This window comes from Episyrphus balteatus, chromosome 4 (assembly GCF_945859705.1).
Source record: "Episyrphus balteatus chromosome 4, idEpiBalt1.1, whole genome shotgun sequence".
NCBI classification, from domain to species: Eukaryota; Metazoa; Arthropoda; class Insecta; order Diptera; family Syrphidae; genus Episyrphus; species Episyrphus balteatus.
The window spans coordinates 13,173,094-13,198,805 of NC_079137.1; the positions used below are offsets into that span (position 1 = coordinate 13,173,094).

A 25,712-nucleotide genomic window follows, 5' to 3' on the forward strand; every position below is an offset into this window, starting at 1 on the left:
TTTCAATTTTGAACTCAATTAGAAAAACTTTTACTGCAATTCTGAACAATCGGCTTACAAAATGGATTGAGGATAACAGTATTTTGAGCATCTTTCAAGCTGGTTTTCGCCCAGGTTTCTCGACCACGGATCATATCTTTGCTATTTCAAGTATTGCCCGCCAATTTATAGATAGAAAAAGCAAACTATACACTTGCTTTGTTGACTTTAAGGCTGCATTTGACAAAGTTAACAGACAAGCTTTAATATACAAACTCTCTTGTATTGGTTTGTCACGAAAGTTTCTCCAAGTCTATGCCAGCCTCATTTCATCAACAAATGCAAGGGTATGGGATGGCCTCGCATTTTCAAATCGTTTTGAAACATCTGCAGGTGTTCCTCAAGGATGCATCCTCAGCCCATTATTATTTGCCCTGTTTATAGATGATGTTTGCAACTTCCTTCCGGGTGGAGTTCATTTTTCAAACTTAAAAATCAAAGTCCTCTTGTACGCAGATGATTTAGTTATGCTTGCTGATAATCCTTTTGCGCTTCAACTGCAAATAAACCGTCTGAGTTCATTTTGTGAGTCTTGGGGCTTACAAGTAAATACCCAAAAAACTAAGATCGTCATATTTGAAAAGAGACAGTCAAGAAGACGTCCAGAAGAAAACTGGTTGCTAAACAATGTACGCATTGACGTTGTACAGGAGTTCAAATATTTGGGAGTCCTTTTGACCTACAATTTAAGCTTTTTAAAGCATGCCAAAGAAAAAAGCGACGAAGCGAAATTAGCATTAAATATTATGTGGCCAAAGTTTTTCTCTAACCAAAATGTTGATTTATCGTCAAAATACAAAGTTTTTAATGCGACGGTTAATGCTTGCATGACGTACGGAGTTCAGGTGTTCGGATACACGTACCTTGAGGCCTTTGAAACCGTACAAAGAAACTTTTTTAAGAGATTATTCCGTTTGCCAAACTCAACACCTAACTATGCGATATATGTGGAGTCTGGTATAGCCCCTATATACATACAAAGCTTAAAAGCAAGCGCAGACTTCATCACTAAAGTAATGAAAAGAAGTGAATCATGTCTCCATAAAATAATTTTAAAGAAATTACTAAGAGTAAATGCTTCCCCGTTCAAAGACTGGAACGAACTAGCTGTTTATTACGAAACATCTTTAAACTTATCTGAAAGTAACGTGGCTGATTGGCAGGCTCAGTTTGCTGATGTGATTGCTAAGGTTGATCACAAAATGTTTCTGGATAATCTTTCCAAAGCATCTTCTACAAGATCTAGAGCAATTTACAGTAATTTAAATCATCAACTACTGTCGGACGTAACATACTTTCGTAACGGTTATTCAGCCTCTGTTATAGGTATCATCTTTAGAACTAGAGTTGAAATTTTAAATTTAAACTTCATACCTCACCGTCCGGATCTGCCTCAACTTTGCGATCTATGTAACGGAAGAGTAAACGAAGATATTTACCATTTCGTTGCGGCTTGCCCAATTTTGCAAGAAATCCGTCGGCTACATTTTCAGGAGAGTTTTCTATCCTTACAAAAACTTTACGAAATCTTAAATGGAGCAAGGGGCTGGATCAGCCTCTATAATTATTGCCAACATGCTCTTTCGTACCGTAATAGTTTCTTATATTAAAACGAAGTCCTATACCCACTTCTTGCAGTTTCTAAAGTAAATAAACTCTGTCAAATTACTTTTAACTTTTGATTGATATGTTGCTGATATTAAACTGATATTAAACTTAATACTTTTTCTTTTGTGTTTCAAATCACGATAAAATTGTTAGTAATTTTTTAATAATGCCTAATCAAACAAACGAAAATGTGTAAAATTTTGTGTTTCAAATCACGGCAAAATTGATAACATTGTTAAAAATTTGTACAAATACCTATTTATTTAAAGCAAATTGTGTAATATATTTTTTGTGTTTCAAATCACGGCAAAATTGATAACATTGCCAAACTAAAAATATTTGTTTGCAGTTTTATATATAAAAATGAAAAAAATCTTTTATTCAAATTTTCTAATTTTATTTTTGCATTTTATTTCTTTTATTTTTTAAATCATATTATGAAATGTCATATCAGGCAGACGGCAGTATTGCCATGTCCTTATTCTTAACTATAAAAATTGTAAAATTTTATGATGAAAAAATAAAGAATATTATTTATTATTTATTTATTTATAGGGAACATCGAAGCTCCAGCTCATGAAGTCTCCAACGCCAAAACAGAGACCGTATCTGCGATGAAAGGGTTTTCCAACGACTCGATCGAGCTGGAAGAGAAAATTAAATATGGGGCCTTGACGGACTCCACTGCCATAATAGAAAAGTTAGTAAGAAAGCTACGAGTTTTGGAACGCCGAAACTAGCTAGGGACTCAGAATATCAGGATCAAGAAAAATAGAAGAAACCTTCCAGAACTTAGAGCTCTTACTCAGATTGTGTGATATGTTGTTTATGTTAAACTGATTTGAAGATATAACTTACCTATTATGAAACTTATATCGATAATCATCAGCCGCCACAATATCCAACAGTAGAATATATTTCGCCTTTGCATCCAGTCCCGAAACCCGAAATTTCATTTGTGGAAACATTTGTCTGAAATGAAACAAAAAAAAAATCAAAAATTACTCAAAAGTACAAATTTTACGAGTTAATTTTTCTTAAATTTCTATAAAACAAAACTAAAATCTGACAAAAGATAAACAGATACCCAAAACTTCCTTCATCATCATTCAACCCGTCAGCGTTATCGTCATCGTTCTCCGTTCATCATCTCGTTCTCTATGTCGTTGTCTCAATTGATTGTTTTCCATGGGCGGTTGCGGGCATTTCCCACCCATATAATTATCATAATATTGGCCCCCATCTCGGTCGAAGCCAAGCGCCAGCCACCGCCGCCACCGCACAGATTTCATTTGTTCAATTTGTTGTGGTGCAGAGAAAAGCGCCCCAATTGCATCATCTCTCGCCACCACCAGCAACAATAAACAACAACAACAACAAGAAACTCTCATGCCAGCAAATATGAAAATTATATCTTTGGGCCTACAATCACTCAATCTTAAACCAACAACGCGTACAACATGATCGCATCGCGGCGGCGCAGCGGCGGCGGCAATGTCCAGGTCATGAATCAAATTTAACGAACGTCGTCTACAGTCCATTCGTTCGTCTGTCTGTCCGTCTAAACGGAAGAATCCAAACGAGAAAAGCAGAGCAAAAAGAAAAAAAATAAAGAATTATGAGGAGAAAAAAATCAGAACACGATGAGATGAGTTCAGGGCGCACACAGTGAAAAGTGAGACTTACTCCCCATCACCTTGCTTAGTATCTCTCTCTCTGCAACACCCCCCTTTCCCACCTGTTGGAAATCTTGGCATCAGATGAAGGCACTTCTCTGTGATACTCTACCATTATGAAAAATTCTTTACTTCGATATTATTGAAGACTTGGCGCCAGTTAGCTCCCCATTTCATTGTCCATCGTATACTCCTCCGGTATACGGCCGCGAGAGATTTTTTGACGTCGCGTCGTCGCCGGGAACGGCGGGAACGTGAACGAAAACGGGAAGCCATTGGGAATGGGATTCAAAGAGGAAGCTACCTAACTGCCCATTACCATATCCCTCTCTTTCACTCTTACCCAAAAGGATCCCCGTCAAGTCATCATGATGATACTGATGTGGTGCTTCTGCAGCTTGAACGTAATAGTTGGCGCAGCCACACGCGCTTCTTTTTGCTGTTTTGTTGCAACAACTTCGTCAGTGGCCTCATTTCCACAGAGACGCCAGACACGATAGAGCTCGCTCAAATCGAGTTCTGTTCGTTTAACAAAAATCGAAAAGGGTAACCCACCTTTAACACGTTGTCGGTCGCGTCGCGCGATCGCCTGTTTACCAGCTCTAATGATGAAGGTATCTTTTTAACACTCTATGCCTCGAGATACTGACTGCACTCTTGGGCAGCAAGGACCATAGTATAAACTCTTTTTTTGTGACGATTTTTGTTCAAAATTTTTCGCCCAAAAACAAAAAAAAAAACGTTTCAAACTTCATTCCTATCGAGAGTAAGACTACTCTACGCCTTGTTACCAATTCGCAGGAGGAATGTGCTGCTCCTGCTGCTGTTGCTGCGCTGCACTGCGTCCAGGCGCACAACAGATAATCATTTTTTGAAATGTCTTGTCTTACATTGAGGAATGAGTGTAGAGTGAGGATTTCTTCATGTTTTGCTGGACGTTTTGATGTTCTTTTTTTTTTGTTGGTTTTTATATTTGTCCAGCAAAATATCTCTGTCGATCACGACAATGATGATGATGATGATGAGAACTGATGATGGGTCTGGTGGTTCAACTTGCAATAGCCATCAATGTGGCGACAGCGCTGGAAACATTGTCCAAAGCCATGAGTATATAAGAAATGTTCCATCACAGGGAGGAGGAATATCAAACAACATAATAACAAAAAAAAAGTTACAAAAACAAACTTTACGAGCGTAGAAGTTGATAATTCGATGATGTGGTATAATGCGGACGTTTATTCATTAATTATTGGTTGTGCTGCTAAGAAATCACAAATATTTCCTGTGGAGACTGTTCGGGAGAGAAAGAGTTTTAAAGCTGCTTTTGGGTTTTTTTTTTTTGTTGGGTTTATGATTGTACGGTGTACGGCTCCTCTCCGGACAGCAGTTTTGTGGGATTTTAATGATGGAAAAGGTCCTTCTCACCCGGCACGTCATGTCAGAGAAGTTTGATTTGGATATTGGTTTGTATTTATTTTTGGCATTTATTTGGAAGAAGATAGATGGAAATGAGTGTTGTTGTTGACACTTTTCACAGTTGGAATTGAGAATTTAACAAAAAAATTAATATCGACAAAACAAGTTATTCTTAATGGATTACAAATTGAACAAGGTCAAAATTGCAATTAAACGTTGAGTGAAAGAACTCGGTTTTGTGGAATATCAATCTATATAGCTTCTATGGGCCTCTTTGCCTGGTGCAGCTTAATGGAAAAACAAGTGTTCTTTAATGTGGGTATTCAGGAGCCAATTGCACTACTTTGTGATTTTGACTTGCTTCCTGTAATTCACCAGCAAAGCCCTCTCTAGATCAGTTACACACATGGTCGCTATATAAAACTCTCACCATACTCGGCGCAGAGGCTTGGACGTTGACAAAGTCGGATGAGAATCCCTTAGATTGAAACTTCTCGTGTAAATCCAGCCTTAGGGGTCGTTTACACGATAGGAAAATTTCCAAATTGCTTCCGTTTTTAGGTAATAGTTTTCTAGAAACAAGGTTATGAAAGAATTATGACCGGTTTGCCTGCTTCCAGGCTTGTTCATTCATCTTGCATATCCATTTAGATCAATAAACTTGAATAAGTCTATCGTAGGCTACCTAAATACTCTATCGTAGTTTAATAACCTCCACTCATAATGATATTCCCAAACAAATCTTTCTATAATTACTCAAATCTATTCAAAACCCATCAGCGACTGCGGCGACATACATCGCCAACGGCACTCAGGTCAAAATAAAAGTAAAGAAGAAAAAAACATAGGTCATCATCATCATCATGAGAAGCACCCAAAGTAGTCCCTTCTATTATAATTTCTCTGTGTAAAGAATATAAGAATGACGGGCACTTATCTTTAACGAATAGCGATCTTGTGATTTATGATCATGACAAAGAAATTGGTGATGAAATTTCGGTTGATTAGAGGCCATAAATAATCCATTTCTAGACAGAATAGTGACAATTTTAATGAATTGGTCTCTCTTCAAGTGAGTAAACAAACAGATCATATAAATACAGAATGACATGTGGTGAGGGTAGTAGTGTTGATTTGTAGTGTTTTTTTGTTGTGAGGAGGAAAAAGAAAAAGATCATTGTGTGTTGGAAGATTATAATTAGTGTGATAACAACAATCTATTGGCTATTTTAACATTTTCTTTTGACCTTTCTTTTTGTTGTTGTTGGTTTGTTGTTTTTGGAATCAAACAGAGCGACTTTGACATGAAATTTATGGTTTGCAACGAAAAATAAAAGATGACTCGAGGTACTTTTATTTGAATAAATGAATTGAAGATCAATGTTTTTGACATACAAGGTTCCGGCGTCATGTAGGTAGTTATAATCCCTGGATCCAGATCTTTTTCAACCATCAGAAATCTTTGTTTGACATCTTCCAGTTGCGATTATTTGATGGATGGACTCTTACCACTTTAGCAAGATGACAGATGAAAACTGTCTGTTTAAAGTTCTGCAAAGACGTTTGGCAAAGAACCATTAAGCAGCTTGCTGTATGGTTTAAAAGTTAAGGTTTTTTATACTTATGTGCTTCCGAGGTTCCCAAAACAAAGTTGTAAACCCGATATACAACAAGAACCGTGTCGGAAGGGCAAAACAAAATCAAGCAAAGAGGAAACAAGGAGATTTGTACATGAAATATAGAATTTAAAACGTGTCTATCATCGCCAGCCTTCATTGATAAACCAGAGAGTTTCGAAAGATGAATAAGAACTCTTCTCGAAAGATGTGATCAGGAAGTAACTTATGATCAACGAAATCAAACAAAAATTTGAACCATGTTACTTAGAGATCGAACTGTATGGAAGAGACTTTTTAGAAAGTCCCCAGTGCATCATTAACTAGCAAAGGAAATCATTTATGTATATCTCTAATTTGCTGGGAGATCCTTGGCTTCTTAAGATCGCAGCTCTTTGACAGTTAAAGCTTGTTATGAATATCAAGAAACTGAGATAAAGTTCTCATGCGTTTTCCTTTCAAACTATGTCAGACAGCACGACTATTTGTGCTTTAGAGCAGTTTCAGTTCCTAAGATTGGTGAACTTTGCAGAAAGGAATTTCAAAGCTCGTTTGAATCCTTGAAGCTTCTTGAGTTTTTTTTTTTATCAAACTGATATCTTACGGCATAACCCTTAACATATCTCTCCTCCATTTTTATTCAAATATCATCACTCGAGGACCTGGCTAGAATTTCTTCTGTGATATTCAAGAATTTTTACAACTTTGATTATAAATTCCATAGCCGTAATCAATATAAACAAAATCCCTCTTTCAAGGTGGACTCTCACAATTCTATCGATTACCACCCAGATGGGATATTGTTTTATTCAAAAAGATTCCAACATTCTTGGAAATTACAAAAATAAGACACAAAATGCCATCCCGTCTCCAAGACGAAAAAATTCAAATTTGCAAAACTAAAGGTCCCTATAACTGATATTTTATTCCAAACTCGCATAATGATGAACAAAAAAAAAAGGAGAACAAAATATCAAACAAAAAAAATATTAAAATTATAATTTCTACATCGAAAGTGACAGCTTTATGTGCTACAAGAGAGAATAGACCACCCGACGCACTGTTCCACACGAAACACACAATACAACACTCTTATATCCAAAGCCATCAGAAGAATCAGAATCGCACGCAGCAAAGGAGTTCTCTCTCTAAAGTTTCAACCAACTCGTAAGTTCCAACCTTTTTCCCATCATCAACTGTCAAATCACCTCGACCACCATCGGAGCTAAAAGGCAATTTAATTGCATTTCAACAATTACCCGTACTATTGGCATTTAAAAGAAAAAAAATAATAATAAAAATAATAATCGCGCGTGTAAAAGTGTGCGTGAGCATGTTATCGGCTGGATGGTGGATGGGGATGACGATGGGGGTGGAGTATGAGTAGAGTTGTATATGTCAACCATAATGCACGCAAACTCTTCACCATTTGCGAGAATATTGTAGTTTTCTTCTTTTATTTTTTTTTTTTTACTTTGTGAAGCTACCAATCATTTCTTCTTCTGTGTTGGGTTTCAAATAGGACAGTATTTTTGACGTCTCTTTGCCAATTAGGGTTGCCATCAAGAAGTTTTATCTGTCACTTATTGAATTACTAGATATTTTCGACCCCTTTTGTGTTTAAGAATTTTAAAAAAAGGCAGACAATTCTCGTCTTTTTTCATCACATTATTTAAAAATTCTTGATAATTTTTAAAGTATGACATTTTAAACTAAGTTGTCAAGATTTTAACCTGGCAACCCTTTTTTGTTCGCTATACACAATGTGCTATACACAATGATGGAGCTATTACTAGTGGTTGCTCTTTATTATAAAGTTCGTTATGTTAGTGCGGTTATATTTTATTTTTGTTGTTGTTGTTGTTTCTTTCTCCCCAAAAGACGTGATTATAATTCGCAATCAATGATTATATTATATTAGTGCGAATGTGCGATAACAATTAGGTAGGCAGTAGGTATAGAGTATAAAGAAACGCATATATTCTGGTAATGAAATAATGGCGATTTGAAGACGTGACAACGTGATGCATAGAATTTCAAGTTAGATGCAAGGTGGTGGGAATATAAGTGCGCATGGGCTTATATTATGTAGATGGATGGATGGATGCATAAGGCACACACACGGGAAGGTCGTTGGAAGCCATAAAATATCTATTTTGTCCTTGGAAAATTCGTTATGTTTATATTAACACGCAGATTTTGTTTTAGTTTTAACTTGTTATGAATGAGTGCATGGTAGGTATTTTTTAACCTTTTGGTAGTCCGAAGTTGTTGTAAAGGACATTGACCAGTTTCGAAACAGCTACAAAAAAAAGGAATGGTTGGATCGATGTTGTCCAAGATTGCTGACGTTTACGACAGTCTAATAACTTTGACACTTCTTTAATTACGTCAATAACTTATTTTCTTTGGTCAATTCTGTCTACACCACCTTCTATCGAAATGAATGAAAAGCGTAGAAAGTCTGGCGCAATGAATTTCAGGTAACGCATCAAAATTCCTTAATTTTGGACAATCTCAATAAGAAAATCTGACGCCAATCTGAATTTCACTTAACGCACTAAAGATCCCAGATTTCAGATGATGCCATCTGACACAGTGCATTGCACGTAACGCAGCAAAAGGCCTAAATTTCAGACGATGCCAATAGGAAATTCTGACACAGTGAATTTAACGTAACGCACCAAAACTCCTAGATTTTGGACGATGCCAACAGGAAAATCTGAAGTATTGAATTCCACTTAATGCAGTTGTAAATTTCGCACGATGCCAAAAGGAAATTCTGACACAGTGAATTTAACGTAACGCACCAAAACTCCTAGATTTCGGATGATTCCAATAGGAAAATCTGACGTAGTGAATTTCACGTAACGCAACAAAACTTATCGATTTCGGACGATGTCAGTAGGAAAATTTGACGTAGTGAATTTCACGTAACGCACCACGATGCCATTGCTTTGGTCAGTTTCATTCGTTATTTTCCAATTAAACCGTTCGGCATGACGTGATGATCGCGTTCCAGGTTGAATCAAAAAAAAAAATAAATAATCATTTTCCCAAACCAATTGGATTTTCATAATAAAATCGTTCTAAATTTGCAGGTTAAATTTGACTAATTTTTTTATTCAGCACAACTTTGTTGCAAGTTAATAATATTCCGCATTTTTTTAAACAAATTCCATAAAAATTCTACAAGGAACCGAATAAAAAAACTATCAAAAGTTCATTTCCTTTTAGTTTGTTTTGTTCACCTGCCAGTCAAGCAGCCAAGCGTTTGTCTGAATTCATAAAAATTTATCCAAAAGTAAGCGACGACATTTCAGCTTTTTTTTCAGCTTTGTCCTATATTAATTCAAAAACAGTTTTTGTACTATAAAATTGCTTTTTTTTGTCTGATCGAAAATACAACAAAAAAAAATAATATAAAATAAAACTGATGGGTATCCCCTGCATCAAAATTCATCTTCGTCCAATTTGACACGGCACTTCACAACTTTTAAAAGCGATTTGATAAGATTGCCATCCCCTTTTCAAGTTTTTTCTTCGTGCATGAATGAAGTTCCACAAGAGTTACCACCTTGTCCGTCACTGTTTACACAGGAACAAGAATTGACTCCACTGTTACCCAATGACACATTTATCACGATGCATCGATCGCCAAAAAGAGGGGTCGTACAACTTGCAACAATTTTTTTTTTACTGGCAAATAGAAGGGGGTCCATTTTGATTAGCATGTTTTTATTATACTTTTGGTTATGTAAATTTTATCACAATTTTCTTTTGATAAGAATTTGATTGTGAAATTGGCATAAGTTTTATATGAACATAATCGTCAGGGACAGGTGCTGGGTTATTCGTACATCGTCCGTCGTCGTTGGTTGTTGATCGTTGGAATTGCAAAATGTGCGATCAACAATGAAATGTATAAGAATTTATTTGACAAATAATAAATGGGGTTGGGTATGCAAGAAAGAGTGAATGTATCTGATGGATACATTTAGATGTCTATCTGTATCTCATCTCATCTTTGTGTGTCTTCTCTTTTTGGCTGGCATTTTAATTGGATTTGATTTTTATACAAATTATATAAACGGTTGATGATTTCTTTTTTTTTTTTCTCTCTGTTATTTTGTTTTACACATATTTTTATGTGTGGCGTCGTTAATTAAACCCCGACAGGTGTATTGGGAAGGATGTATAGCGTTAGCGCCTTGTGCTATTCTTGCTGTCCATCCTGTTCGATCGATTTCATAAAGCAGCCGGTGAATGTTTGTTAGATGATGACGATGATGATGATGATGCGAGTAAGAGATAAGACGAAAAATGTTAACTAAACAAACAGTAGTGTGACATTTGTGTATTTTCTCTCTCAGGGATACACCATACACTTAATGTGTGCCTTTTACCTGTGAGCCTGCGACTGCGAGGCAAATATAATGATATATCCTTCAATAAATAATAAATTTTATCGACAGCCAGACATAGGTGGAACACGCCTTTTGTTGTTGGCTTGGCGTTGGCGCAGAATTATAGTGCAGACGTTTTGCTCGACGTTTGTTTTCTTCCTGCCATTAGAGATCTTTATCTCTGATGGACGTGTTTTCTATCTATCTATAAGGAATACCTACAAAACTACAAAAAAAAATGCGTGTGTATATTTATCAGTGCATCAGGGTGGTCATTGCGCATCCCAAAGGAAATAAGGAATTCAAAAATACACAACGTAAATTGGCTTTAATGGCTTTTCTATACTATTTTTTTTTTGTGTTGTTTTGTAGATATAATAGCACAGAGGATAAATATAAAGTTATTAAAATTCGATTAAGGCTATATAAGGTACGCGAGGAAATGGATTTATTAACAATGTTGGACAGTAGAGACCGCCTCTTATAATTAGTCGATGAGTGGAAATATGCCATTGTTAGTTGAAGGTTTTTTTTTTAGATGGAAAAATGTTTGTTTTTTTTCGGATTTGATGGCAAGGCACCAATACCAATTATTACAGAAAGGTCTGGGACTTAATAGTCGTTTTGTTGTTAAAGTCCCATCAGTTTATTATTGCTTTTAAAAGTTGCAGTGTGGGCAAATATGGTTGGAAATATCATAACAATTTGAAGATAAAAGAGGAGAATTTTAAATGTCAAATGGCTGTCAAAGTGAACTATTAAGATTAGTATGAAAACTTGTGAAAGAACTGTGATTTATCACTAATAACCATAACTTTCAAAACGATTTTGCAAAAGAAGCATTGAGGAATGGACCCTGAATTGTTCACTTCAATCCCGAGTGTAATACAGCATCACTGATGACGTTTAAGAAGCCTAATTTAATCTAGGTTTTTCTAGTAATCTCGATCAATAGCAAACTACCTCGTGTTCCATACATCACGTCTTTGCAGATTATCTTTAACTTGATAATCACTATCAAGCAGAGTGACGGATCCAATGAAATTATTTGAAGTTTCGGAAATAATTTGACACATACGTTTTCACCGAGCGGCATTTAACAATACAGGTTGTCGTTATTAAACAAGGCATTCTCTTATCGCATAAAGTTGAGGTAAAATTTAATGGTTTTCTCGTAATAAAAGTAATGAATTTAACGCATTAGTTGTAGAAAGAAGTAAAAGATGTCACAGGAGAGGGCAGCAACTGCAAACAGCAACAGTTGAAAAATGTTAACGGCTTTCTGCTCAATTCGGGTGAGGACAAGATAAACACATGAAAGAAGCATTAAACTGTGAAGAACTCGGCGTTAAACAGCCAAAGTGGATTTTTTTTCAACTGGAGAAGAGTGTGAAAGAGCAGAAAAATCGTGAAAAGAGATGTTTATTGTCTGATGTAAATAATCTGACTGAACGTTGTGGGTTTCCAAACTAGTCTTCATTCTGTCAGCTCATACATTGCATATCTATCACTTAATATTGTTTTGCGTTTCAATTAAAACTAGAGTCCACGTCTCCCATGGGTTCACGTACCCAAATGATCGATCATTCCATGAAGAGAAATTCCATGCTTCCCCACTATATCTACATCTAAACTGTTATACTTCATCGTGGTTTCTCCCATAGGGGTTTAATTCCTAATGTTGAATTCATTTTCAGATTGGCAGTTCTGCCCAGGTTAACAAATCTATCTTTTCAGCTGGTTCTCTCGAAATTTCGTTGAAATCTTTTCAATTTTGCTGGAAAATATGTACTCATCAGCCCGATGGGACACGCTATAACTTTGACATTTGTATCTTTTTTACGGTATAACTCTGATATTTGTATGTCGTCATGGGAAGCTTTTTAGTCAATGAACAGGTTTTCTCCAAGATGTGTCATCGCCAATGACAGATTTTCGAGACCTGAAAAAGTTTACTCCAGGATGTGTATTGGCCTGTGGCAGCTTTTCGAGACTTGAAGTCATCGCAGGGACGATATTATAACGATAGCGACTAACTGTTCGAGCTATTCGATGACGTTTCAATAGTCACGCATTAAACTCATGGAATAACTGGGACACGTAGAAAAATTGTACACCGATGCTCCAGCGTTAAGTCTTCAACGCCAAGCAAGGAAGCATAGAAATCGTAACTGCAATGGAACAAAGTTGGGAGGTGCGAAGTTGACGAAGCAGGAAATAAAGCTGCCTCAAAGAGGATAACTATTGCAGCTTTGATGCACACAACGCTGTAGTGCAATCATAGCCGTACCGCAACAAACAACGCAATTTTAATATCGTCGGCGACACTTGTGTTTTTCTAAAACATCTCATAAATTTTGAAACTTGGGGGGTTAAATTTAGTTCGGACTTAGGTTGTTTTTTTTTTTTCATTCCCGACAACTTAAGTAAGATTTGTTAAGGCACCAAAATTTCCCTCTCCTTGAAACAATGTAATACATCCCTCAAATATATCTTATCCTGGAATAAAGGTTCTTCACCAACAATATCTCAAAATCGAAATCAGAAAACTCTCATCCCATCCCATTCCATATACCGCCTTCACCCATATACCTACACAAAATTTGCAGCAGTTTACAAACACAATCTCGCAGCCATCTTACGATTAAATGTGTTGTTTCTTCTTCAGTTTAAGTTCAGTTGAGTTGAGTTCGGTTCGGTTCAACTTCGATCGCCAATTGCCCTCGCATATTACATGAATATTTCAACAACATAATACCACATCATATAGCAGCATCCATCCTCTCCAAAGGAACACCGAACATAATGCATCCGCATGTTTGCGATAAATCCTGCGGACTGCCGCGTCGTCATGCCGCACCGCACCAGTATACAAGCAGAGCACACGCACTCCTCGTTCAGTGTCGGTTCTTCGGTCGCTCATATACTATACTCTTGTACTCGTTGAAAACCCCCATGCTCTGAGAGTTGGAGCAGCATACAGCTCTGTGGTAGGTATTTAGCTGCATCGTGTATCCGTGATGTTTCTTCCACGTAGGTCTACATCGGTGTCTGCAGCACCTCCGTGTCCATCTTGTGCCGTTTTAGATACTTACATCGATTAGACTTTCGCAGCAAGTTGTTGTCTTCGCTTGGTTTGGTTTTGCGAGCGCAGCGCGGCGGTGAGATGCATCAGCACTTGCAACATGTAGCCTAGGCTTGTGTGTTGTGTGTGGATCCTTTTGGGTGAAAACGTCCTTCCTCCTCCTGCTTAACTCTTTTTTTTTTCTTGTTTTCTTTTTTTCTGGAACACACAACTCGTGTGTGGGTTTGAAGTATCGCGATAATGTTTAGAATTTGTTTGGCGAGTTATGAACAACGAGAAGTCGTTGATATTTACAAGTTCTTGATTTTGTTTTCTTTTGTTGCGTTCATTCTGAATGATGTTAGTCGGTTTGTATCTATTTATCTCACTCGAGCAATATCCCTCCAGGGACTTCTCAATATAAGACCCTAAGCTCCAATCGACAAACAGCTCTCGAGTAAATACATACTGTGTGGGTGGTATCTACATTCAAAGTTTCATATCTTTTTTTTTTTTCTTTTTCTTCTTCTATGTACCTATTCCTCCTTTTACCTATTTGCTTTTGTTATCTATACAAGAGTATCTAAAAGTAGGGATATATATGTGTCTGTAGAGTATCTTTAGGGTGAGTATAGAGAGACTATAATCTTGTTTTATGTAAAGAAAAGTTTAAATTTTCGTTGGACGCGGTGCGCATGGCTGAGTTTCACGCCATCACAAATAATTGTGTATATTATATCGAATGAGAGAGCAAAAGATGACCAACACTTAAACGTGTGTGTGTGTGTTTATCTTTTGTATTACGATGGTGTAAGTATGTGTGAAAAGTGGGTGTTTGTAGGGCGACAAATGACATTAATTTACAACCATAAGAGGGGTATTGGTTGGATATAATTATGGCTTCTAAAGAAGCCATAATTAAATAAAGCGAAAAAGAATAACTAGAAAAAAAAAAACAAACAAAACAATCTTAAACCAAATAAAAACGACGAATAAGCGATTTGTATACCTACATTCTACATAAGCTTTAGAAAAAGATTGTATCTTTATGTGGAACTGTATGGTGCAAACTGCAAATTAGATGCTAACGGATGACTGATTTTTAAGAGGTGAAAACAACTTCTTGCGAATTTGTGACATAGATACTTTTTTACGAAATGTATTTTCAATTTCATAGGCACTCAATTTCCCGATGAAATTGTGGAAAAACGGGAACCCCTTAATATGGCGAAATGGGCAGTGTCTTGTGTAAAAGCGTTTATGGTTCGAACATTCATCAGGAGATCTATTGCCATGACAAAGTGTCTTTTTTTTAACCATTACTTTTTTAGTTTAGTTTTAGGTACATATTTCTCAAAAAGATAACTGGAATAGCTCAACAAGTTCTTTTGACGTTTAAAACGTCAAGTTTGTAAAACTCCTTCCCAACAAGCAAAGTAATTGAAATGATCTTTTAATTGGCAGCAGACTACCCAGTTTCGTATTCTTGAAACTGAGAGAATTTAAAACAATCGTACATGCACAATGAATCAAAATCACTTTTTGACCACCGCTGTACCATGCTCAAAAATTACTTTGCGGTGCAAAAATTGAGGTCAAACATTTTATTTTATAACAATTTCTAGTGTTGTGAAAAAAAAACAATAGTCTATAATTCATTTTGAGCAAGTTGTGGTTAATTCACCTAATTTGCTAATTTGTGGTGAATAGGAGTGCTGGTTAAATATATTCACCACAGCAAAACCAATATGATTCTTTGTTCACTGCATATTTCATATGGGTTCAGTTAGTTGAAAAATACTAACCTCTAAGGTCTAAGCTAATCAACAAGGTAGAAAAACTGAGCAGTTAACACAGATCCTGAGATTTATATTCATTAAGCTCTTAGAGCAAAAATTAAAATGAGGTCAATCTTCACGCCCTATCTATAACTCTTATAGCAGTTTCATATGTGTGCCTACAAAACATACTCAGCCGACAGGTGTAGAACATTAAAACCAGACCATTATCATCCAGCCAACGGGGGCCAAAATAACCAACAAGAACCTTAACCTTCTCTTCTCTTCTTTTTTTTTGTGTTGGCTCCTCGCTTCAAGCTTTTAGGTTCATCGTTCATCGTTTTTCGGCTTCCTCTCTCCTTATTGACTCGCTTTTAATTCCATTTTGTGGTTTCCTCTTCACCCTTCGACCCATCAACATCGTCGGCGGCGGTGGTGGTGGCGGGCTATGCTAACTAGCCCCAACAAAACCAACGCGCATACATACAACATACAGGTAAGTATGATGTTGATGATAGGATGGAGTATAACAGAGTGAACGAGCCCAGAGAGTACAGCACAGAAAAACAGCAACAAAAATACGCGTTTGCTTGTGTTTGTTTAAATGATCGTCAATAATGGAGCCGTATGTTTGTTTTTGTGTTGTCCGGCGCGGCGTTCAGCGCCAGCATCGCAGGTTAATCCTTTGGGGCATGTATTCTTATGGTTATAATTATTTGATGCCTCTTGTCCGATGACGATGATGATGGCTCATGATGGTATGGAAGTGTGTTTTTTCTGTTGTTTTTTTTTTTTTTCTTTTCATTTCCTCAACACACTTACTCTGAGCTAATAATATCGCGCTGACCCATTCTCCATCAATTCCAGCGCGTAAAGCGCTTTGTCTGGTTTTCTGGACTTCTGAAGTTAGAATGGAGCGATACAAAAGCTCGCACAGACAAAAGAGGAGCACATATAAGAATTACAATTGGCAATGATTGTCATGTTGCGAGGCTAAAGATTTGCTGTATAGCCAGCTCGCAATGATGATGATGATGATGCGCGTCGATGACAGTTGAGAATGGAAGTACTATGTAGAAGGACAACCGACACCGCACACGGACGATGTTTTGTGTGTGTCGTCTGATCAAAAATTATTAAAAATAAAACAACAAAACAATAAACAACGCAGAAAAAAAAAATGTGCAAAAAGAAATGAACCTTCTAAATGCTTTTTGGACTTAAATTGAATGATGATGTTGGGTTTTGGTTGGTTACCAATGGACAGGCGGATGGATGGACGGATGGACAGGGAAATGTTTTGTCATTTGATTCTGTTTTTCGGCTTATTTTTTGTGTGTTTGTATGTCTCTAGTCTAGGGTTTCTTTAATTTTTATTCTAAAGAGGATGTGTCGTTTGTGAATATATTATTTTTGTCTTATTAAGATCGACGTCGGCAAAGTTTTTTAGGCCTCAAGACTTCCGATTTAAGTTTTTTTTTTTTCATTAATGTGAATAAATTGTTCAAACAAAAAACCTTTGAACTTCTTAATTTTTTGATTTTTTTTTTATTCCTCTAAAAGATTATGTTTCTGTTTGATCAGAATTTTTGTGAAATCAAATAAAAAAAACTGCATTAACTGATCCGCCATTTTGAATATCAAACTGAAAAAAAATATCAAGCTGAAAAAATATTTCATTAGAACTTACTCGTATATCTACAACAGTAAATCTCATTTCTTTTACAGTAGAATCAATTTCTTCAATAATAAAACCATTTCTACAGCAGTAGAACCCATTTCTACAGCAGTAGAACCCATTTCCACAGCAGTAGAACCCATTTTCATACAATTTCTAGGAGTAGAACCCATTTCTACAACAGTAAAATCTGTTTCTACAACAGTGGAATCCATTTATATAACAGTAAAACTCATTTCTACTGGTGAACGAAGCTGTATAGTTCAATTACTTTTTTTAAATTGTAAGTAGCTAAGTTCATTTCTACAATAGTAAACCCTATTTTTAGAACAATAGAACCCAGTTCTATAAGTGTAGAACCCATTATAGTAACAGTAGAACCCATTTTTACAAAGTGGAACTCATTTCTACAATAATAGAACCCATTTCTATAACAGTAGAACCCATTTCTATAACAGTAAAACCTATTTCTAAGACCCTCTTTTACTGGTGGATGCACAGTACTTAAAGTAGATCATTTGAACTGGACAAAGAAGACCTTATTTTAATTTATCGAATAACTGTAAGGTATTTTCCAACAAGAATCCTTATTTGATCCTTTTCTCACATTATGATAAAATGAAAACAAAATTAAAGCCTTTTGCCTTGCAAAGATGCAGGTTGAAACCAAAAATCTTTGCTAAACGAAAAACCAACAATTATATCGATTGAAACACGAAAAAAAAGCAGATGCTACGCGAAACATAGCCTCCGGGGGGACCAACACAAAGAAACAAAAAAGATCCAACCATTATTTCTGTCTTATAAAACCACCGTTTTGACCTTCGTGAGAATCTTTTAAACTCAAACATCTCTTCTTCTTCGTCATCATGTCGTTTCATTTCGTTTCGTTCATTCCTATATAATCATCAGCAAAATAAACACACTAATCGATCACTCTCTTAACGAGGATATCCCCTGCTAATAAGGTGTTGATCTTGTTCGATATATGTTCGACGATGTTGATAATGATGATGATTCAGTGTGTGGATCGTGAGTGAGTTAGTGCCTGTGTTTTTGTATGAGTGTAAAATCATGTAATTAATAGTGCCAATAACGACTTTGGATAATAACCGTATATCTCTGATCGCTGACTCTTTACAGAATCTCATGTATATATTTGACTCAATTTAATCACTGAATCCACACTCTACTTCTGTATGTCCAACAACAACAACAAAATTCCATTACACAGAGAAATATGAGAAAATAAAAAAAAAAAAAAACTTCAAAACCACTTTGTTTGTATAAAAGATAGATAGATAAATGAGGCGCAATGTGTTGTTATAGTGACTCGCTTTGGCTACTGCCTGCGCTACTACTTGAGCGAGACTTGAGCAAACAAACGCTGAAGCATTAGTTCCAACACTTTAATTGAAGATGCAGAACCGGTCCATCAGAGAAGTTATACTTAACAAAACTGAACGACGGACGCACGGCGCAGTCACGCAAATCTAATGTTATAGAATATTAAAAGTTTGAAAAATTACTAACGCATAGCACGGACTCCACTCTGAGCGCTTGGCGTAAATGCAATTAAATTAATATGTCAGATTTATCATTAGTAAGAGGCGTCAGGCAAGTCAGCCGCATCTGATGGCGACTGAAGAGCCATGATGAGTTATTGTGTGATCTAGGTGACACTCTATATATAATAATAATGGTATGTGCGAGTACCGTGAGTCAGAAGTGTTATAATGAAGTGTTAATTGAATAAAACAGAAATTTTAACTTTATATTCCACAACCACTATTTCACGTTATTGTTCTTTGGTTTAAAATTGTTTAGCTTTCTTGTATAACTCGCAAGAAAACTTTCGGTAGAATATTTTAAGATACACCATCCACAAACTATGTTTTGAAACAAATTTTTCGGCGGGAAGTTATTAGACTTGAAATCCACAGACTACGCTGTGTGATAAAAAGAGCAAACAACCAGCTCGGGAACTGATTTGGGGGTGATTTGATATCATAACTTTTTCGAATCAGTGATTGCATAACAAAGGGATTTAGGTTTTAGAGCAAGCATATTCTAAAAATCCTATTAACACGATGCTGGTCGAAGTTATCTAAGAGATAAAAGCGGAACCAAATTCATCCACTTTGGCAGTTCATTATTCGCCTGATTGAAAGATTTAAGCCGGAACTTCCGACACTTCAATCAATTATAGTTCTACCTTTAATCTTAAACTCTGTGGAAATGATACAAATCATGGACTCAAAAGAAGTTCAGAATTTAAATTTACATTCCACAAAAAGATGATTGGCGAGCAAGTTACGACTTTTTATTCTTAAACATTTAAATTCAAATTTTTACATTCAATGACAAAAAGGTAAGATTTTTTTAGTGTTATAATATTGTTAGTTCTTCAGAGTTTGAGATATTTCAAGATCTACGTTCCACAAGCTCTTTTTCGACTACAAAACCAAGTGTCAAATTTCAAACTGTTTCATTATCTTCTGTCCCTCCGACAAATTATAGATATTAACATAAAGTGCAAAAAAATAATTTGTAGAATGTAACCACTTCTACTTTCAAAAGATATGACATGCAGTGCTCAGCCCGAAGTTAAGAACTCATATCTCTCGTGGGATGAAACATGAAAAAGTTCCATTGTTTGTTATTTTAGGTACATTACAACCGTTTATAAATATTTGACCCTTAAAAGTTAAGGTAATATGAGAATAAGAGGGTGTGGAATATAAGGTTAAAATAAAAACAATGAACATATCAGTGGAATATCCAACATACCACAAGTTATTACCTCAAATATTTTCTTAATATAAATTCCAATAAATATAAAAATTTTGACTCACTGTACTTCAAGCAAAAACAAATAAAAATAAATTCCAAGCTAAATCACAATGTCGACAGGAAACTTCCACATAAAATTTGTGTTCCCCACGTTTAATTGTTGGAGCAATTAATTTGTTGGTCAAGTCTTTATTATCGTTGTCGTATAGTCGACGTCTTCTTCTTCTTCGTCATCTTCGTCCTCGTTTTTCGTGTTGTCGACGTTGTTGTATTCGTCGTCATCATCATCATCATCATGTTCAAATGCGTGTCCCAAGTGCTCTTTTAATATTTATTTATGTATGTTCTCATATGTACTTGTGCATCGCCCGCATTTTCTAAGTGCAGCAAACGCTTCGAAGTCAGCACAGTAAGCTGATGCTACACTGAACATGCACATGATTAATTGCATTTCACACAGATGTGCTTGCATCTCTCGGCTTCAAGCTGTTCCAATTCATTTCACAAACCCAAACCAGATATCAAACCTTTACCTACCTACCTACCGCTCGGCTCGCTACCATCAACCAGATGTACATGCCGAGTGCAACCAGCCAGACAGAGCTAGCGCGCACTGAACAAAACAGTCATTAGCACGTTATTCAACAACACAACACCACCAGTCCACCACCACACCACCACCACCTCGACCTCATCTCACCATTTCACCACATCGCATCGTGAACATCATCATAACCAGGTATGGTAACCACGAAACAACAGATTATTATATTACAGAGGTAATAATATAAAATAATACATAAAGCCCAGCCGAAACGAACCGAACCGAACGAAACCAAACGCGAAGCGAGCGAGCGAACCAACAAGCTCTGAGCCTTTAGCAGCCTTTGCTGTATCCGTGGTTCCACTGCGTCCATCCCTCATCCCGCAGTGTCTTCTTCATCATCATCGTCGTCGTCTTGTTCGACACTCTCCAAACTCGTGTTTTTGCCATGTTCCACTGGCGCTAGCGAATAATTCGCACCTAGGGCACTCTCAGAGTATGGTGGTGGCACAAGCGGCACACGGAGGTGGCGGTATACACCAGTGGCTCATATGCGCGACCTAAACCTCTCACCTTTACCTAGCTAGGCTTTTCACAAAAATTCCATCACACAAAGCACTCAGCACCTTGAATTAAATCTGAATGAGAGATCTTGCAATGGGTTGTTGAATAGCGCCACAGCTCCTTGTTATTCATTCATTCATAGTCAGAGAGTCAGGCAGAGTCACCAACAGAACAGAACTGAACACAAGCATACAAGTCACCCTCTCAATGGGAACGGGAGTAGTAGAGTAGTAGAAGCAGTTCTAGATTTTGGATTTCGTTCGTTGTGTTTCCTTGCCGCGCTTCTTTCTATTTTCCGTCCGTCATCTACATCCACCCTCCTAACAAACCGGGTTAAATGTGAGACGTTCGCCTTTTTGTATAGATGATACACCTTTACCTTAGCTTTTTTTCACCAATACCTTACACACAACTTAGTAAAAAGCCAAGTAACAGACAAACAGAGAGACCTACGGCACATCATGCATACAATATACATACAAATACATGAGCTAGAGCCCTTTTTTTTTTGTTCCTATGCCTGGTTCTTCTAATTAATTAAAAGCACGTTTTAGATTTAACACCATTAAAACCCGCAATTCAGCTGGTGCAATGGTGTTTGCTAGCTAGATGGCAGCTAGTATGGGTCACATTCAGGCCCAGATTCAAGACTTAACTGTGAATAGGCCCTAATATTGGGAAGGGTATTGAGTAAATTATCACGAAAGATTTCATTTATAATGTTGTTTCTCAACACGCTTGATGACTTGGATTAAAAAATTCCTATAATGATTCTATAATTGTTTATGCATCAAAAAGAAAGGACATTTTTCCAATAATTCAGCTCTAGAAAAATAACTCTCGAAGTTCCTAAAACTATTTTGGTTTTGTTTGCTCTATGAAATCACTATCTGAGCTAATTTGAGCTATTTTTAAATGTGTATGTTATGAGCCACTTACTTCGAGGTGTTGTTGTTTTAAATCAACGTATACAGTCGCTAAAGTACTTCAATAATCCAATTTTAAAAATTTTGAGCCCAAAATTGAGGTTTTAGCTCAGGTAGCTCAAAAAGCAGCCCAGCTTTTCTACTGCTTGAATTGAATTGGCGATTTGGGCATTGTGGGCTATATTTCGTTTATATTCATTAAGCTCAGTAGATATTATGTATAAAGAAATTAAATGGTTCAGATTAGTAGCTCAAAGTTTATAAAAGTTTCATAGAGTTGAAATATTAGCCCAAATTGACATTTTACATTAAACATCTCTACGGATTCAGTTTATAAATATTTTAAAACAGTTACGGGCCCCTTGCAAAAATTCTTATATTATTTTAACAAAAATACGGCTCTGATCAAGTTTTGGAAAAGAGAGCGAGAGTGTGTGGAAGGGAATCTTCTTGTGCACAAATACACACATACTTGTTTATTATTCACACTCGTTGCAAAGTAGAATATGAATTTGTGTTGTTTTTAATTTTTTTATATTCCTTTTTTCGTATTTGTTGTTGTTAATTTTTTTTTTTTAAGTATACTATACATACAAGATATAAAGAGAGAATTAAAAAGTAAAAACAAAAGCTCACGCATACCTCAACATGGGTGTGATTTGTTCACACTACCGTGTAAACAGTATTAGTAATGGTTTGAGGTTGATTCGATTGTTGTGCCCATGCAATAATAAAAATATTTTTAAGAGAAGAAAAAGAGTTACCAATGCTAATGATGATTTTAGTATTAAAAAAAAAAATTATCATTGGTTTATCGGTTTTAGTGACCCATGATCGCCTGAAAATGGGTTTTTTTTTAAGGATTGCCATTTGGGAAAAGCCAAGCAAAGTCTTTTTGAAATTCTTCAGACTACAAAGCCTCATTGGCGATCTAGATAGCTTTTCTCAAATAATTCAGTGTCCATATATTCCGTGAAGTGAATCTTCTTCGTTGGCTATAGGTCTTGATTTGAGTCTATCTTTTCTTCTTTGTCGACGTTTCACGTGTGCTTACACGCTTCTTCAGGACTAAGAAAAATAATTCTAGAAAGCTCTAAAAACGTATAGAATAAATACTTATCTTGAATCCTCTAATGATCCCCAATTGATTGCAGTTGATTAAAGTTTAGGTTTTTTTATCAAGCTTATATATTTCGAAAATCAATAAAAAATGTCTTGAAAAAGACGTTTTTAATTATCAAAATTTCAAAACCTATAGCCAACGAAGAAGATTCACTTTATTTAAAAAGAAAGGTCACGGAATAAGGAAGTATTCATATATTCCGTGTTTCATAATTTGCTTGGCCCATATTACCCTCCTGCATAGGACAGTTATTATATTAGGATAAAAAGAAAACACCTTTTTTCAAATAAAATCAACAATAAGAAGTTTCGGAATCTGTCAAAGTCAAAAGTGAAAAGTGACAGATATAAAGTTGAAATTATAATCTTTGGAAACATACGAAACTTAAACATAAAGTTGAAAAGTAAGGCCGTTTAAGCCTGCCCTACAGCAGGATAAATTTTAACATATCTTATTCACCTCACAAGTGTTAAAATTTTACCAAGGTGGATATTGAACCCAAATTTTAACATGGCCTTAATTAATAACAGATTTTTTAATCGATATTATCAATACATAAACTTAAATGTTGCCGAATGTTTCAAGAAGATTTTTCAATTAATATGATTAATTTGACAAACTATTTTCATAGTGTCAGACTTATCAAATTATAGAGTTTAGTCTTGTCCGGATCCCACAAGGTCAATGATTTCTGTAATACACTGGATAGTCGATTCATATAAAAAATTTGACTCAAATCGTAAAGTTCTATCTCTTCTTTTCTTCTACGAAAGGCGAGAGCCATTTTGGTATAAGTCTTTGTATAACAGTATAACAGAATAATAAAATTATTACACGTTGTTTCTTCCTTTTTTTTACGAAAAGTGACATCCAATTGTGACAAAGTACAATTATTTGTATAACAGTTTAACAATAATATAGTTGAATTCGTATCTCTCATTCTTCTTTTCAAAAGTTAGAAGACTATATGAGGATATGAGCACTACACCAAATGACATCAATTCGAGTAAGTAAGAGTAAAAAAATCCTATACCTTATAAGGAATCCACAATCCAGAAATCCAGAAACTCGATGGATGAATTTAGTTGAATGCTTTAATATTTCTTTTCATTTGATGTGAATATCTTTGTCCTCTGTGAACAACTGATTTTCGGTTCTATATTTTTTGAATATCTTGGCCATTTTGTGTATTTGACAATCACCACGACAACACTTACGGTCATCGAAAAATTCTTTACCGGTCGCTTCAAATTTCGCTTCACCACAGCACAGTATAACGGCAGCAAAATTGCTCCTTTCCACAACCCCTTTAACCCTTACTACTCTCTTCCTAAAAACAGGACCACAACAACACAGTACAACCTAACTATCTATACAAGCCGAGAATATGCATGCATGCATTATGGTCGTTTTTCTTGCGTCATATTATACGATTACATGCAAATGTGTGTTAGAGGTTGTTGTTTTCAATTTTTATCTACACGTCAAATGAATAAAAAGAATATTATGATTTTTTTTTTTTTTTGCTTTTTATTTCTCACCCCCGCCTTTCAGCAAAAAAAAAAAAAAAAACATTTTTGTCATTTTTCCTTTTCATTTTCCACACACATTTTCCATAGAAAACTCATCGTGTGATGGTTGAAGGCAGCCAGAGCGCTTGAAGGTGTTGCAAGGAAAATTATAACACATTTGCTCAATTTAAAGATTACGACGTGTGTTATTATGTTTTGTTAACAGAGATACCTACACAACGGTACATTTTTATAATGAAAAGAAACAGAATAAAAACAATGCGAAAAATGATACCAACACCAACAGCAACAACAACAACATAGCTTGGCGAGAAAGACAAGGTGCGACTCGACGACTTGACGACCTGACAACGACTTGGCGACTCTTATCCGTCACGTGTGTGTGATGTGGAACGCCAGGCAAATTCATAATTAATTAAACGGATGAGAATCATAGCAACACCTCGTCGTCTAACACCTGCAACAATATAAAACAAATGCTTCTGGAAAATGTAAAAAAAAAATAAATACAATAACAACAAAAACGACACATGAAAAAAAAATAACACGGCAGCAGAAACATTGAATAAGGAGAAAATCAATGGAAATTCATTGTCAATGGCGGTACGGTCGTTGATGATGATAACGGTGCGGTAATGGCGGGTATGATGGTGGGGTATTTTTTCCCTCCACTTACCCCCTTGTTAAACACAATACACCCCCCTTCCCCCACAAGCCCCAAACAGTTCGGGTTATTTATATGAAGGCGCGCAAAACAAACAAAAGCCCACGGAAAGTGTGAATAATGCGGACATTAAAAACTCGGCTCTTAGTGTTTCGCACGCATTTACACTGAGCGTGAGCGCCTGCACTGGATGCATTTAAAATAATAGGTATGTATCTTAATAATAATAGAGGGGGGCTCTGAGAGGGGGAGAGAGGGCAGGTGCGGGTGTGAATAACATGACGA

General features: G+C 36.1%; 1 protein-coding gene across 7 annotated transcripts in view; it reads right to left on the reverse strand.

Moving 5' to 3' along the window:
• The window catches only part of LOC129919529 (optomotor-blind protein), a 149,508-nt gene that overhangs the window by 74,141 nt on the left and 49,655 nt on the right, over positions 1-25,712 (reverse strand). For all 7 annotated transcript variants that reach the window (XM_056000435.1, XM_056000441.1, XM_056000436.1 and 4 more), the window contains one exon: positions 2,506-2,619. In XM_056000435.1, the coding sequence (XP_055856410.1) occupies positions 2,506-2,619 (114 nt within the window). The remainder of the gene's footprint in view (positions 1-2,505; positions 2,620-25,712) is intronic.